General features: G+C 38.4%; 1 protein-coding gene across 1 annotated transcript; it reads right to left on the bottom strand.

Moving 5' to 3' along the window:
* Positions 1-1,386: 1,386 nt before the first annotated feature.
* Positions 1,387-16,695, bottom strand: GGH (gamma-glutamyl hydrolase). Its single transcript, XM_030487795.1, has 9 exons — positions 16,520-16,695; positions 15,781-15,895; positions 14,443-14,493; positions 11,172-11,256; positions 7,778-7,916; positions 6,786-6,892; positions 6,594-6,684; positions 5,180-5,317; positions 1,387-3,219 (listed from the first exon to the last, which is right to left on the bottom strand). The coding sequence occupies exons 1-9, from the start codon at positions 16,641-16,643 to the stop codon at positions 3,098-3,100; spliced, it is 972 nt and encodes a 323-aa protein (XP_030343655.1). The 5' UTR covers positions 16,644-16,695; the 3' UTR covers positions 1,387-3,097.
* Positions 16,696-16,886: the final 191 nt, after the last annotated feature.

Raw genomic sequence — 16,886 nt, 5'->3', positions numbered from 1 at the left:
GAATGGCATCCACAGCAATGAATAAGGTGACAACTATAACAAAGGGAAAGAAGTTAAAAATTAGCTTAAAAATAAGCTAGTCAGCATTAAAGTGGGAATAGGGTCATGGCCTGCTCAGACACGAATCTCTGCTTTGGATTCACTACCTTGCCAGGCAATTTTGCTTAGCTTGTTGGCCCAGAAGTGGTGGCATTTTGGGTGGATTTTTCAGGTTTTCCCCCCACAATGCAGCCCGTGGATTAGACTCTTACTCTTTAACTCAGTACCTAGAGCACTTAACTCAGGATGTTTCTTCCTTGTAATTTCTTCCTTACCTGAATGAATTCGAACTGGTCTTTCTTACCTCCTAGGCAAAAGTTTTCTAAGCTTGGGTTCTCAGTTCCTCCCAACTAAGTTGTTCTGTTTCGCATGAGCTAATATCATATATATAGAAAAGGGAACTAAGACAGATTCTGTAGCTATAGGGGAGGAACAAACACCTGAAAATAGGGATGTCTTTCCAGTCATCTCCAGCTAATGCTTAAACATTTTAAATATTCAGTGGAAACAAAATGCAATCCCAGATGAAATAATTCTATGCTCATGTACTCGTTTCTCTACTGCAATCCTGCCAATATGGCCAGTTATGCCAAAACATTCCAATATTATTCTGCCTCCTCTCTTCTTCTTCCCCCAAGTCCCAAATACCCTGGTACATAAGGACATATCACAGTACAGTAAATATCCTACTCAACAAGTCACTTTAAACTTCTGAGACACCACAACACCCGATCACAAAAGCGCACGATACATTGGTTCTTGTAGGCCATCTAGTGGTAAATATAGAACATTACAAGGAGAAAATCATTTCAGTTATCCTTCTTAGAGATCATTTAATATAACCTGCAAGACACACAGTGTTTCCTTGTTGATGGATATTTTTCCCACACAGCAGCAAGCAAGATGACTACACCCACAGCCATACTTTGAATAAGATGAGAGCATGGCCACAGGCTCCTTTCCTTCTCCCTCCAGCATTAATCCTAAAAACCATGCTAACATGACTATACCAAGTGGACACAGGTTACAGAAGCCTCCTGATTTTTGACTGTCACAGATGGAAATAAAAAGACCATAAAATGACCATTAATACCTTATTCATGGTATCTAAAAAGAGAACAAAAATACACATCTGCTTGAATAGAAGTTTAATTCATGTATCATAGAAAAAAATTAACAAGGCTTTACAAGATAAAAGGTATTAAGAAAAGACACAAACAAATTCATAATAAATACACTGCTCTCTCATCACGTTACACACAATATTGTTATACTTACAGACTTAGGAACTAATTACTACCATTGCAGTTAGTAGACATTTCACTTACAAGATTGATCCCTGTTTTGAATGCTAAATCCTGCCCTCCTTACTTAGGCAAATTCTTAGAGATATTCCAAAGAACTCAGCCTGAACAAGGAGTAGAAGATGGGACTTAGTTTGTAAGTAGCTTAGCTGCCACATTTGTATGCAACTGTAGAGTGTAATCCTCTTTTTACACTTGATTCTACTCAGAAGTCAGCTAATAAAGTTAATAAAGTCATCTATATTAAAACAAGTTCCATTTACTGAATTTGACTGATCTGACAAATGTAGAAATAGCCTGCAATATCACATGTTTAAGCTACTAATTACCTGGCAAGCATCCTTCTGGTAAGTCACAGTTAATGTCTCCTTACAGTTTTTTAACAAATGCATTTCACATTCTCTTACATAGCTGTTTCATGATAAAGAACAAGAGGAGAGTCTTTCATTTGAAAAACCTGAGAAACATACCAGCTTTATTTAGATATGGTACTTGAGAGTATAACGTACTACAAAACAGAGCTGTGGTATAAACGTGAATTCTTCATAAAACTCCAAATCCCTGCCAATGTTAACAGAGCTTGAAAGTTGTGCAACAGAAGAAAAGTTAGATTTGATTGTCTCGTCTTAGTTCCTTTTTGGACACCATATAAAATCACTGAACAAAATTTTCACTAAGTGTGCAGCAAAGCAAAGATAAAAAAAAGAGAAAGGGTAGCACAGCCTATCGAATGCAACTGCTATTGTCACATTATGTCAACATTAATAGGTTTCTCATATACATTTATCTGCTGTTTGAATTCTAGCTGCATTAAATTATCCAATAAGGCAGAAAGAAATCACTGACTTTACTAAGTTAATGGCAAACTACCTCCTGACTCAAAGAGAGAATTCTATCCAGTAGCTACAGGAAAAGTCAGATTACATAAAGAAAAAAATTAGGTTTACATTCTTTTAAATAAAAAAAATGGACATCTGCATCTTTTATCTGTCTGCCAGCTCCAGTTATGTAAAACTGAATTTGAAAAGAACAGAAAGTGGAATCAGCACTTAACTATGCCCTCCAAACGTACTTATTTTACCTGATACTTGCAATGCCTAGTTTACACTGCATCCTCCTATTTATATAGGCCTCAGAAGGCATAAGCACTCAAAACAAAGCTGAATGTATAAGAGAAACAGTTTCACAAATGGGATATAACGTGCATTTGCGGGTAGGGAGAGGGGGGAAGTCTCTTTGCTGTCATGCCTCCTTACTACTTTGGTCAATTTTTTAAATGACAAAATAGTCCCTGACAAGAACTTGTTTACATACACATATTTACGACAAACCCTCATCTGTTAAATCATGTGAAAAGGATGGGATTTTACTAAGCAATGTATCTAAGCCTTTCGTGCTATCATAGCCCACAAAGGTAACTCTCATATTTTAAAATACACGAATACAGTGGTTTTCCTTGTATTAAATGTGATTACTTACAAGTTCGTAAGTATAATCAAGACCTTTTCCCTGGAAGAAAAAGGCATTTTTCTGCAGTTTGCCTTAAAGTGTGATCCGAGACAATTATTATGTTATTAAATATAAACTTTATATTAATGGTCCACAAGTGCAGAAGAAACACAGAATAAATTATTACAAAGAAAGAGAACTATGCTGGCTTTCTGTCATGTGCAGTGCACTATATCAGGTTAATTACTCAACGCTGGCAAATAATTCCATTTATAAATAGCAGCACCGCACCTTTGACACAATACTCAATCAAAAAAATAGATTTGCTGAAATGAAGAAAATGTTCCTGTATAAACTGGAGTATAATTATAAATCAATTCTTTTGTTTCCTCAGCTTCACTGGGGAAATGGTGCAGGCTCTTCCGGGCTGTAAAACATTGTAAAAGTACAGATCACTTTACTGTTATCCTACTTGATAGTATCTTTCCTGGCAAAGCAAGTTATTCTGTGTAGTATAACAACAAATGGAATTACAGTAACTTGGATGTGAGGAACTGAAGATACATCTTCATAAAGCTGGTTATAGCATATTTTATTATTGGGGAGGGAGAAATTTAATTATTAATTTAAAGCCAAGCCTGTACAAAAATATTTATCCATGAGAATATTAAACAAAATAAAACCTGAATCCTTGTCTGGTTTATCCCATTGGCAATTCTACATAAGCTAAAATAAAAGACGGATAGATATGAAAATGGCATTTCAATAGGATGGTTTAGTTATTAAGTGATCATAGATGAGTATATTTTTGCCAGCTGAAAACAGTTTTCACCCCATGATTTATTTTCAAAGTTAAGGAAGACGTTCTGCCTTACGTCAGCTAAAACCATCAATCACTCATTGCAATGTTACAATATGAAGTACTCAGTAGGAGCACCTGTACACCTATTGGAGAGCTGATGAAGAGTAATAGCTCATGATATGGTATATGAGATGGCAGCAGACACACAGAGCTGGCTGACACAAGTTTACTCTACTAGAATTGAAGGTCAACAGATCCAAAAGCTAGTGACACATCTGTGTGGTACCATGCACAAGCTCATTACATGTGTGTACATATATAAAAGAACCCACAGGCACTATGCCTCAGCAGGACTTACGAGCAGAGCTGGCACTTTTTTTGCCCCATTTACTTGGATAATGGCCTAAGCAAGCTTACTTGTGCCTGTAATACAGTGTGCAGACACTAGCGAACATAGCAAGCAAAATGAGAAAACATGCTGCATTCTAGTAGTAGACTACAAAAGAAACAGCAGACTCACACTACACTTTCTCCTGGTTTTCCCTTTATCTTTGTCTTAGTCTCCCATAAGTACCTTATCAAAATTCTTAAAATACAGTAAGCTTCTGGATACTGCCAAGGCATTTTACGTGATTTTGCTGCCTTTTCACAAAGGGGAGTAGAATTATGCAGAAAAAGAGCCGTGAACTTGTAAAAAGCACAACTTTTATTTCTACACTCTCACTGACCAGGTTGAACAAGTTGCATTTCTTTAAAAAACTGTTTGGTTTTTACGTGACTCTTGATTAGAGAACAAATTTAGAGACCAAGTTCAATTAGGTTATTGATTATGTTCTTCACAGTTCCAGTCGATCAGGTAAGACAATTTCATAAATAGTCGATTTAAAAGATGAAGATTATATTTCAGCAGAATGGTTTAGTAAGTATAAATAAAGGAATAAAGTAATTTTTTAATATTCCTGTATTTATACCCTGCTTATTTATAGTAAATAGACCAGAAGTGTCATAAATTATCAATATTTTATACATTAGTTACTTCCAGCTTCTTACAGTATAAACAAATTAGAAGCTCTGTAAAATTCAAAAACTTCTTGTGCTGTCTATAGTACATAACTGTTGGGCACCACACTGCACCCCTTTGATACATTCGTATACTGCCCAAGAAGTATTTATAATCTTGGTGCATACATTCTGCAAGCAAAACTAAGAATACATTGAATGACTATAACTCAGTTTGGAATTCAAGAAACTTCTGTAAGTATGAACAGAGTATTTTTTTAATTTCATTGTCTCTGTGCAAGAGAGGCTAAAATGTACAGTGATCACCTGAAATGGTAAAAAGTCACAGCACAAACAATGCTTTTGAGTGAGGAATGCCTGGCCTTTTAATGTCACTTTTACTAAGCCATTCTATTTCTAGTATCCCTTGGTTTTTTATAAACCTATAAAGCTTGCAGAGTAATCCTCTCAGAAAGCAGTAAGAGGTACTGAACTCTGACAGCTGAAAAAGAGGTCTGTCATCTTCAAAGATTTTCACTAATGCTTCACTCTAAAAAACGACATTTATAGATTATAAACTTTTTACCTTCATTAATGAAGAAGTCAGCTATATAATATGCTGCTCTTACAGCTGACGGGGAATGAGGAATGCCTGGTGAACTCTTCCACTCAAAAGGATTTTTCTCTGGATGCCATTGGACGCTATAAATTGGATATTTGTATGCTGTAACAAACACAGAGCACATAAGCAAGGTCTATACCTAAAGAATTACGTGCTTAGTCTTACACAAAAGAATTCAAAGGATATGTTACAAACACCTCACCTATCAACAGTTTCACAAAAGCTTAAGCAGCAAGGTAAAACTGTTTAAGTCACAGTAGAACTGAAATAAAAAAATAGATATTCTAAAAGAAGGGTATCATTCCACGCAAGAAGATTTTTGTACACCACTTTTTTGATTATTCATTTCAGAATTAAATATATATATACGCACTAAAAAATAATGTTACAATTGTATCAGTCTCAAAACTTCCTATCTACTGCCAGCATCACTCAACATACAATATTCACCACCACACAGGATATCCCTGGCAGTTCCATGGGACAGATCCAAGTCTTAGGATCTCTTTGAAGGCCCAGTCAATCAAGGGGCAGCTCCCATCTGCTCTGTGCCAGGCCTGTGCGCTGGGGAAGCCAGTCCTTAATTCTCTTACAGAGAAGAGCAGCAGAGCAGCTGATGACTACTCCGTGATAAACCACTTGCAGGCACAAGAGATGCCTGTCATTAGCCTAATCAGGTTTTCTGATCAAATTGCTATTCTTCTCTTCTGGAGGACAGCCAGTAGGCCATACAGAAGAATCCCATGGGTGGACAGCTGAGCCTTACTGTAGAGCTGCTAGTAGTGTGCTGACCAAGATAAATCACTCCCTAAAGAGCTAACTTGTTTCTTGATCTCAGCAAACCTTGTGCAAAATCTAGGCAACACAAGTAAATAACAAAAAAGGCTTTTAGAGGAGGCAATAATCAGTATTGCTACTAAAGCAATGAGGAAGGTTGCTGTTACCTCAGTACCCTGAATTGTTCTTGCAGTACAACAAACAGATACAGAGCATCACAGGAATACAAGCATAAGCAGACAGACAGAAAGTAAGGTTCAACAGAGGCACATTGCACTGCAGAGGGATTAAACTACTTCAGGATGAGTGCCGTACACTTCACATCACAGCACTCATATTCTAGTGCTAAAGTGTACCAGCGTATCTGAAAGGGGAACAGCAGGTGAGAGAAGTAATTAATTAGGCTCACAGACATGAACTCAAAAGATAAAATATCCCTGTGTACAAAGTATGCTGCTCACAGCTAGAGCACTGACAGGGCTGATGCTCACCCTGTTATTCTAACAGCAAGCTTGCAGTACAAGCTAACATCAATGCCACAACACGTCTAAAGAACTAGTTTGTTACAGTCACAGTTTACAAAGGAAATTCATTTCCCTACCTTCCATGGTAGATATAAACTCCACTTGATCATTGGTGTTAGTGGTCAGAACATTATAGAAATTACGAAGCTCTTCATTCTTTGTGAAATTCTGTGATAAGGAGTCAGGAGAAAGATGTGTTATTTGCTCATTTATTTCTAGTTTTAACAAAGCAAATGCATTTGTGTTCAGGAAATAAAATGACCAAATACCTCCAAGGAGAGGCTCCACATATGAAAGTTTGATGTCAATGGCTCAGTAGCAAGTGCATGTAATACATCATCAGGGAAATTCTTGAATAATCTACTGGTTTTTGCAGCTGTTACAAAGAAAAATGAAAACACGTATTATCCATTACTCAAGCTGCCAGCAGTCCACTAGATGCATTAATACTGAGCAAGAGACAAATTTAACTAAATACTACATTAAACTTTTATTTGTACTATAACTTTATGATTTTAGAATATGCTGCAAGGAAAATCAGTTAAATAACTAAAACAGGTTTCCAATGTGCTGTTACCACTGCCCTCCAGTCCTGACCCAGAGAGGACCCAACTTTAATGCTATCTAAAGCTCCCATTAAAACAAGTATCGTTCTTTGCCACTCATTTCAGTGACTTTCCGTTCACAATGAGCACAAATGACAGAATTTGTGAATGCTATATGGCCCACAGATGTATTACTCACAAATTAAAGGATAAAGTAGCAACAGAAACCCACATTTTACCAGTGTTGCTGAGTGGTACAGCTATGTCTTAAGGGATCTCTCCAATTTCAATACTGTAGAAGTGGAACAACAATCCTAATATTCGTCATCAGGAAAGATGCAATTTGAAAAACACATAATCACCTGCTCTCAGAGCTTGATAGGTTTTGGACCAATGAATTTTATTCAACTCTGTAACAAAAAAGGAACCTAAACCCACATTATTTTTGTAGGTCCAAATTATCAAATGACTCAAAGAACTACAAGTGTGGGTTTTGCTGACTGCTGCTGGTTTCAAATGGCTTGTGCTCACATCTCTGCTTTAGAAGTGACAGGTTTGCACTGACATTATAAAAACAGTTATGATAATTTATTAAGAACCAATTTAACACGATAACCATCAGAAAACTCCCAAACATTCACCCCTGCATACTTATTACAAACAAAACACAAGACCTCTCAGCAAAACTCAGACAGGAGATGTAATGGATTTTTCACCTGAGGTAAAGTTCAGAGGGAGTGCAAAACCATTTGTCTTGGTATTAACGAGCAAAACTTTGCCACTTGTGAGATACGTAAGCTCTTCGTGTCCAAGACATGTTCCCCATACTGGGAAATAATCTCCTTTATCGTTAGCCTTCAAAATAAAAAACAACAACATAAGAAAAAAGTACTGAAAATTTACAGAAAGAAGACTAAAGAGAACTTCCTACTCTTTTTGCTTTCTCTTGTGTAGGTGAGAGGTAAAACTACTGTGGCAGTACAACTGCTAGTAAAGGAATTGTAACGGTTTAATTAGAACTGAACTAAACACAGACTCTGTTAGCTTTTCTCCCGAAATATGAAGGCTAGAGTATATACACGTCCTTGAAGCAGTAAACTGAGCCTAACGATAGCAGTTTGACTGTTCTTTCCACAAATAAGTAATACTGAGAGCAGCCTAATCAGAAATCACAAAATGGCAACATTTCTATAAAGGCAATCAGAAGAGACACAAACCAGTCTGTCACCATCTTGAGAGAATGCCTACTCATTACAATTCATACTTTTATATGAAACGTTATGATCACATTCAAGGGTCCTTTGCAATGTCCGAATGCCTGTGCCCACCCATCTGAATTAAGAAAACATAAATCCTATTACTAGGATGGCTACAGTCTAAGTAACATACTTATATGCTTGTTTAACTAGTTTTTAGAGCTGTGCTCCAAAAAGATAAATTGTGAGTTTAAACAGCATAAAAAAAAGTGATAATCACTTTCAAAAGAAGAATTGACAGACAAGCGCAAAAACAAGAGATGAAAGTAAAAAGGAGAAAAGGAAAGGAAGAAGAGAACACAACTAGTTTCCTGTCACTTCAATAAGCACAGTGCATACACACAATGAAAATCTGCATTATTGTACGGTTTATTCCTGGTAGTGAGTGCATGTTAGAGACTGGGATGTTTCAGAACTCCGGGCTTTGTGAAATCTGAGTAGTCCTTCTTAACTTGTTTCTAAACATTTTTAAGTTATGCATACCGCATCATACCACACACCCCTATGAGCTGCTGCTCAAAAGCCGTTTTTGAGAAAGCTGAAACTACACGCTTAGAATAAAAACGTTACCCTACTGCATTACTGGTAGTATGGTAATAAAAGCCCATGTAACTACTTCTTCTCAGAGCAAAACATGGAAGAAGGCCAATAGTACTGCAAAGTCTTCATGACCACCTGTGCGTAGCTAGACACAGGACTTGCAACACTGCCTGTCTTTTATGTAAGTGAGGAATAAAGCCACTAAAGGCAAAAAATACACTACGGTTTAGGAACTACTACAACTGAATCATAACACTTTGTGCCCCCCTCCCTGTTCCTTTTGTTCTTTTTTTCAATAAACATTAGCCTGGAGGCTAAGCATATATTAAACAACACCTAGACATCACATTTTAAGAACTAGTTTAAAAGCTGGAAAGCAGTATTTCATTTGGGGGTTTGCCTAGCTAGTACAATTCTATTGACTTGGATGGAGATTAGCATTTCACATCCTCTACTCCTATTAAAGAAAAGCCAGACCAAGTCATTTCTCATTGTGAACATTTGCAAATGAAAAGGAACTCTTATACATTTTTTAAAAAACATAAAGTACAATTAATTCCATACCTGACAATATACTTTTGACTATTATAGCTTACCTTACATTAGTAAAACTACCAGTATTTTATAACACCGATTAAGTCTCAAAAGATGAAAATCAAAACACACAATCAGCACAAATAGCACAGGAAAAAAAACCCTGACTTATTAGAAAGGGTTACCTATGATGAACTGAAAATTACTTTCTGCCTTTCACTCACCTGAAGTACACCTACCATCTAATAAACCTGCCACTCTGATCACAAAATTACAACATACACTATTGAGTTAATCATTGTGAAATGCCAACAGAATTTTGTAATAGGACTGCAAACAACAAGAACCCCTTGCCCTAGTACTGCATACCAAGACACAGGCCGTACTTCACACAGCGAGCAGTTTCAAAGAGACAAATGAGATTGTCTCACATAGAAGTGAGATAGTCTTTTCAAGATTCAGGTTTAAGGCAATGGACTAACAATCACCACGATTGAAGACAGACAAAAGAACAACAACATTCGTGTCACGGGAAGTGAACAGTAGGAAACTTGATTACTGAACCGCAGCAGCTGACTGGTCCTGCAAATACCACTGCCTGTGCTTTCCTTGTCTGCTGTTGGGAAGTTGGCAGCAAGGGTACAAGAGGAATTCCTCACTGCTGATGAACGCTTCTACCATGGTAACTGTTTAAGCACTACCCATAACTGCCTTTAGAATTGGGCAAAGTTTTCCAAAGCATGACTTCTGTGACTATTTTAATCAATGTTAACTGAAAATAAAATAAGGCCAGTAAAGAGGAAAAAAAGGAAGAAAAATTACATTTTTATGCGATTTGAATACAGAAGATCCTTAACAAATCATAGGGATTGTATATAAAGCTCAGCGAATCTCCATGCCTTTCCACAATGCAAATTTTACTTCAAAATGTGCTGATTAGTAACTGAAAAAAACTCCACCTCTTAATGCTCCAAGAGAATTAAATGTTCAGTAAGAATTCAAAGCCTTCCTGATGTTCTTTGAAAGAAACAGCTTTCCTAGAAATTCAATCTTTTTCTTAATAAAGCTAATGATCATATAAATATTAACAAGATAACCTTTCAAATGCTCTTCCTACCTTTTTGCATGCTGTAAATTAAGCTACTGTTTACTTTAAAAATCTGCTATATTTATACTTACCAATGCAAATAAATAGCTAAAATGGTGTAACATGCTAATGTAGATCCCCATCTGTGCCTGCAAAGATATATTTAAATCTACCTACAAGTAAGAGTAAAGGTGTTTCACTAGCTGTAACATATAGGCGAAGGGAAGACTTAATGTTATATTATTGTAAATTGGTTTGAGAGTCTCTCTAAAATTCCTTCTCAGTCTAAACTTTAGCCATAGGACTTCTACAAATGATTACATCTATGTACATCTTTGTTCAACATTTAATGTCAAAGGACACTTTGCACTTTTTGAAGGCATTACTGTTACTTTATTGCAAGTTCCACATAGCCATAAGCCTCAAGTACAATGAATAAACGATACTGTTTTCACCTGAAGAAATTGGGAGTTTAAGACCATGACACAAGATATAACAGGAGAGGGTGTCAGAAGTCTGAATCTTAAGCTATTAAATGTTTTTTTTATGCAGAAGCCAGCAATGAGCTACTTATTATTGGGCTTACAGTTAACACACTGATGCCAGTGCAGAATTATGAAAATATGAGCCTCCCTGTCACTTTGATCTCTGAACAGTGACAATAACAAGAACAGACTGTTCCTTAGTAATTACCTCTAATGCCTTGTGGTAAAATATCTTAGCAACCCTGGAATATTGTGAAGTCTTAAGATCCACACCACCTCCTGGAAAAAGTACCCTGAAAGGCAACATGCAAGAGTCTGATTAGCAATGGCGATTAAACTAAAACCTGGACAATGCACACAGAGAAAGGTCTGATAGTGGTTTTAAGGGTAGGATTCGGGTCTAGATTCAGGCACCTACACTTCAGAAATCTACAGATAGTTATCTAAGCTTCCAGGGATCTAGTCAGAAAAGTCAATGGAGACTCAAATAGCTTTTCTAGAGCAGAAACCTAAGTCACTAGGCTGAATAGCCCGTTAGGCTCCACTGGCTGTACTAACTAGCATGACATTAATTACAGGAGTTTAGACAGCTAGCACACACACAGACAGTGAAGTTTAGGTGTCTTAGTCTTTAATTCATATCCTAAATCTTAGTGTTCTTCTACTGAAGAATAGTAACTATCACAAAGTGGTGACCAAGCCTAGTGTAATGTAAGGAAGAGGAGAGTAAATAGAAAATACAAGAAAAATACAGATTTCAGCTGACATACAAAAGGGTTACATCCCATGACTCCATCAGATCCTGTCCTGACTGTTAGGTGGCTCTCCCTACCACTTTAAAATCCTGACCCTGATCTTAATTCATCCTGTTCCATTTCAGTGAAGAAGAAGAACTGTGGCCGTGGCAGAGTGACCTTCCTATGGCAGACAAGACAGCCCAAAATGTCCCTATTAAAAGGGAAAAAAAGTATGTTTGGCCGTAACCTTTGGTCACACAGGATCTGATGTAGCTGAAGATGACAAAATAATCTCAGAGACAATTTCAAAGAAACAGGGCACAGTATTTTTCCACCACAGTAAATAATCAGCAATGGCTATTCTTTGTGTTGCTCCTCAAACCCAAATACCACAAAAGAAAAAGACTCAGTGCAGTCTAGCAGAGTTTTCACATGCATGCATGATGTGAACAAACAAAAGTGCTATCAGAGGCAGTAATATGTAATAAAGGAAGTCTCTTCTAGCTGTAACCGGAACAGTAGCCACAGAACCAACAGAACTGAACGTGTGAGCACTCCCTAACCCATTGCGGCAGAACCCCAAGCAGATTTACTCAAGCCACATCCACCAGTTGCTGATTTTTCACCAAAATGGCTGAAGGATTTTCTCTACACTTCTGTGCTCTGGAAATGGCAACCTATATCAGTGAGACACTAACAAGTACCTAGAAACAACTAACACCTCAAATGATCCTGAGCATTTGAGTGTGCATTTATACCATTGTGACTCGGTTTATTTTAAGGTGAATGATGCACAAAATCACGCAAAAGCCACCAAATACTTGGCAAAAAAGTAGAGCAGTATTCATAGAATCATAGAATAGTTAGGGTTGGAAAGGACCTTAAGATCATCTAGTTCCAACCCCCCCGCCATCAGATTACTCTCCAGTGCCAATATAGAAAATTAATACAGCTGAAGATACTTTCAGAACAGGTCAGATTATAGATTCCTACAGAGATCTACTTAGACAAATACGGTGATCCTTACCTAAAAGTAGTGGAAAACTTATTTCACTTGTTCCTTTTGTTCAAACCAAAAACTGGCCAATACTAATTAGGAAAAACAATTGTCATTTCTGCTAATGCTAAAAGGAAGTAACCCATTAAGTAGCAATGATAATGGCTTGACATTGTCCTAAGCAGATTGAAATGCAACTACGTGTATTCCAGTATCTCTAACTGGCTAGAGCCGGTGACATACACTGCATTTCAAAGGCTATCCCAGGAGTACATTGCTATATTCGTAACATTCTGTATCTAATACAGTAAATGTCATGATTTTAAGAAAGTGGTGTTATACAGTAAATAATTTTCAACTGCAAAGAACCTGGAGCTCAGCTCCTGCAAAATGAAATATCAAGGTACCTCTTATATTAAGTTTCCCCCGAATGGAGAGTCCTTCCCTCAAGGGATCTTATTTCTTATTTATACACATCTATGCTGTGGAAGCCACTAGCTGACAGTGGAGGGCAAACAGAGGAAATCTAGAGTGGCCTTACCCACCTACATAGCACAGACCAAACTGCCAGTCATTGCAAAGACATAAGTATAGGGGTACCGGATCTAATTGCCTAACACCCTCTTCTGCATCAAGGTAGTTGGTGAGGTAGAAAGAATGGGAGACCCCATTGGTATAAGTCCTTCTAGCAACCAAAGAGAGGCTGAAAGCCATGAGAAATGGATTAAATTATTCATTTTGCCTCCAACATGAGAAGAAACCAAGGAGAAAGTGTCACTGTCTTACATTTGCTTATACCGCAAGACTGTAAAGACCCAGGTCTTAGCGTGCAGGGCATGATGTGGAGCATAAGAGGACAATGCTCCCCCGAGACAGCCACAGGGCTAAATCTAAAAGTTCTATACATGTTGATTAACATTCTAGTATATGCATAAGCTTAACAAAAACATTCATGGTTTAAGATGCTGATCTCATGACTACAAGTAGCTCAATCACATGTTACGGGCCCACATACAATCAAGCCTGTGAAGTATAGCATCAGCTGATTTAACTCTTCTAAAGTCCACTGTAGCACCAGGCAAACATAAAAGGTTTTGATTTTGTTTAGTCCACAATTAAACTGTGTTAAATTAGATCACATTATCCCACACTTAAAATGTAGGAACAACACATGCCATAGGGCAGCTGGAAAGTTAGAATGTTTGTCCAACAAAGACCTAAGCCACGGAACCATGACAGGCAAAGACAGGACATTCAAGCAACAAGAGAAAGCACCCATAGAGAAAGGGGTAGAAGAGACTGGAAATCAGAAACTTCTGTGGTAAAGAAGATAAGGACTAGAAGAAGGAAGAAAGGGTAGGAACAAGAATGAAACACCCAGCAAGTGCTATTAAATATACGTGATCACTCAAATGAGGAAAAAAATTAACAAAGAGGAAGTGGAGTTTTCACTTGTAAGCTTGTTAACCACTGTAATGCCACTTCTCTCTGCCTGCAGACAAGCACAGGAAAATGTCAAGATGAGCCTTGGCACTGTTGCAGATTATCTGACACGTGCTCCTCAAGGAAGGAAAGGCAGCAGACCAACATCGGATGAAATAGTGCTCTGTCTTTGAACATATTTGCGTGTCTGAAGCACTCAGCACAACCTCTCAAGAGAGTAGGAAGTGTTCTTGGGAATACAGCAAAGCTCAATACCAGAACTATCACATCTTTCAACAGAAAAATCAGTGCTCAAAACTTACCCATTAATGGAGTGGAATATTTTATCATATTCTTCATCTGAAAGATTTAATCTGAAACACCAAGTATATAGTTACAGAATACATATGAAAAATGCATATTTAACCACAAAAATACCATCATTATTGAACAGAAAGCTGAGACACAGAAAATATGTAGAAAGCATGCTTTAAACAGAATAAAATAGACCCATATCAAATGAAACATTTCACTTGAAAGAGCTCAACCCACAAAATTGACAATAGGGCCCTGTCAAGTACAGTTCAGGATTAGGTACTCCGAGACCCCTTTACAGGCACTTGTTAAATTTGACATTTATATGAGTGGCATGGTTATTATTTCCTGCAGACTGGCAACTCCGGTTTCCAATTGATTCCCAGAAGGGCAGAGCTGCAAACAGTGGGTCACACCCATTCTTCAGCAAAGATGTAGTTAAGAGGTGCAAAGATGAGAAAGTCCTCAGCATCAGCAAAATATCAGCAAACCAACAAGGTGGCAACACTCCTGCAGAACTGATACACTGAGTATATTCAAAGAGTCCAGCTTTACTGCATCTAACTTAGTTGCCAGACTTAGAAGCCTCCACTGATGGATGAAGCTTATGGTCAGCAAACATTCTGAAAGCTCTACCAGCTATGTGAGTAACATTGCTTCTAGTTCAGGCACTTAACTGGTGCTCTTATTTGACTGTGTAGATATATCCTACCATAATTTTCCACAGCTGCATTAGTATTGTTTTTAAGTTCTGACAATTATAATTTTAACATTTGATTTCAGTGGGTTTACTATTTTATAGCTAACTGTTGGCTATGAAATATTGCCAGTTCTGTTACTTACTCGGCTACTTTTTAACCAACAACCAACATAAAACACTACATGGCGAGTTAGTGACTCACAGTTTGAGCAGAACTGGACTTTGGTTTCTTCAAGGAGTACTGACAGCCTCCCTCCACTACTTGAATTCTAGGACTACGCAATGTGACAAAGATAGTATGTATATATGTATCTAGATACCTATGTGTGTTTGTGGGGTGTTATACATTAAACGGAATATGCTAACTTCAAAAAACTACGGATGCAAACTCTGGAGGGCAATTTTACAGGTAAAAAAAATAGTATTTTTCAAATAAATGTAATTTTTAATATTTCTTCTTACAATAATGTTTCAGCCTGCTTTTATTCCGTCTGCTTCTAAAACTCCTTGCAAATTATGGTATCTTCAAATAGTCTTCAAGGAGCTTTAAACACTCTAAAAAGTGGCACAACTGCTTTCTGTGCCTCTAAGATGGCACCCTTAAATTCAGCAATTATTACCCACATGTAAGGATATAAAAACCTACCTTATTGGCACAACTCGGGCACCAGCAGATTCCAAAAACTTCACGTATGAAGCTGCAATATAAGAACTTCCAAATCTGTGAAACTTATCAAAGTGACACTCCTGTGCCAATATCCCTGAAGGATCCAAGAAAGAAAATTAGCACTATACAAACAGAAAATACTACACACTGAAAACAAAATTAACCCCCGGTTTCCTACATGCATAACATTCACCACCTGAAAGAATTCCAAACACTGAGACACTGGAGGATCAATTACGATGCCTAGTCACTAGGTAGCAAATAAACATGCATTACCTGACTAAGACTCACCTTCTCTGCTTTAATTATTCAGTACTACAACTCCTTTTAGATAAGCTTTAGTTATTTTAAGATTTTTTAAAAAGATATATATAGTGTAACATTATTGATAACAGCTTTAAGCAAACCCACACTCACTCCACACAGAAACTGACAGGGTTTCATAGAACGTTTTGGGCTGGAAGGGGCCTTAAAGCTCATCTAGTTCCAACCCCCCTACCACGGGCAGGGACGCCTTACACTAGACCATGTTGCTCCAAGCCCCGTCCAACACTTGAATACTGCCAGGGATGGGGCACCCACAGCTTCTCTGGGCAACCTGTGCCAGTATCTCACCACCCTCACAGTAAACGCCCCTTTGGGTTCCCTCGCCCAGGACAGGGAAGCAGGGTACGAGGCAATCCTCGGGCCGACCGGTAACTCCCCACCTGCCCCTTACCGATGATGGGTCTTTCATTGCCCCCCGCCAGGCGGCCGCACAGCACAACGGAGACTGCGGCGGCACAGCGGAGCAGGAGCAGGGTGGCTGCCGGGCCGGGAGGACGCCCTGCGAGGCGCCCCATAGCCCCGTCGCCCGTTGCCTGTCAGCACCAACGGCGCCACCGCCGCCTCGGCCCTGCGCCGCATAGCGCCCGGCCCGCCTGCGCCGCGGGGCACGCCGGGAAATGTAGTTCCGGCGGCGAGGCGCTGAGGGCCGCGCAAGGGGGCTGCGCCCGGAGGGAGCCGCAGGCCTCGGCCTTGCTGAGGCCCCTTCTCAGTGCTGCGATAAAGTAGTTCCTGCATCATAAACCAGTGACAGACCAAGC

This window comes from Strigops habroptila, chromosome 1, assembly GCF_004027225.2.
Source record: "Strigops habroptila isolate Jane chromosome 1, bStrHab1.2.pri, whole genome shotgun sequence".
NCBI lineage: Eukaryota > Metazoa > Chordata > Aves > Psittaciformes > Psittacidae > Strigops > Strigops habroptila.
Note: the sequence above shows the minus strand (reverse complement) of the source record. Positions and strands in the feature narration are given on the sequence as shown.

Bases quoted from the DNA above. Each gene is read 5' to 3' on its own strand.
- GGH (XM_030487795.1), bottom strand. From the start codon at position 16,643: ATGGGGCGCCTCGCAGGGCGTCCTCCCGGCCCGGCAGCCACCCTGCTC. The intron at 15,896-16,519 runs GTAAGGGGCAGG...TGGATCCTTCAG, and splicing joins CAATGAAAGACCCATCATCG to GGATATTGGCACAGGAGTGT. The intron at 6,685-6,785 runs GTATTTGGTCAT...TCCTTATCACAG, and splicing joins TGTGGAGCCTCTCCTTGGAG to AATTTCACAAAGAATGAAGA.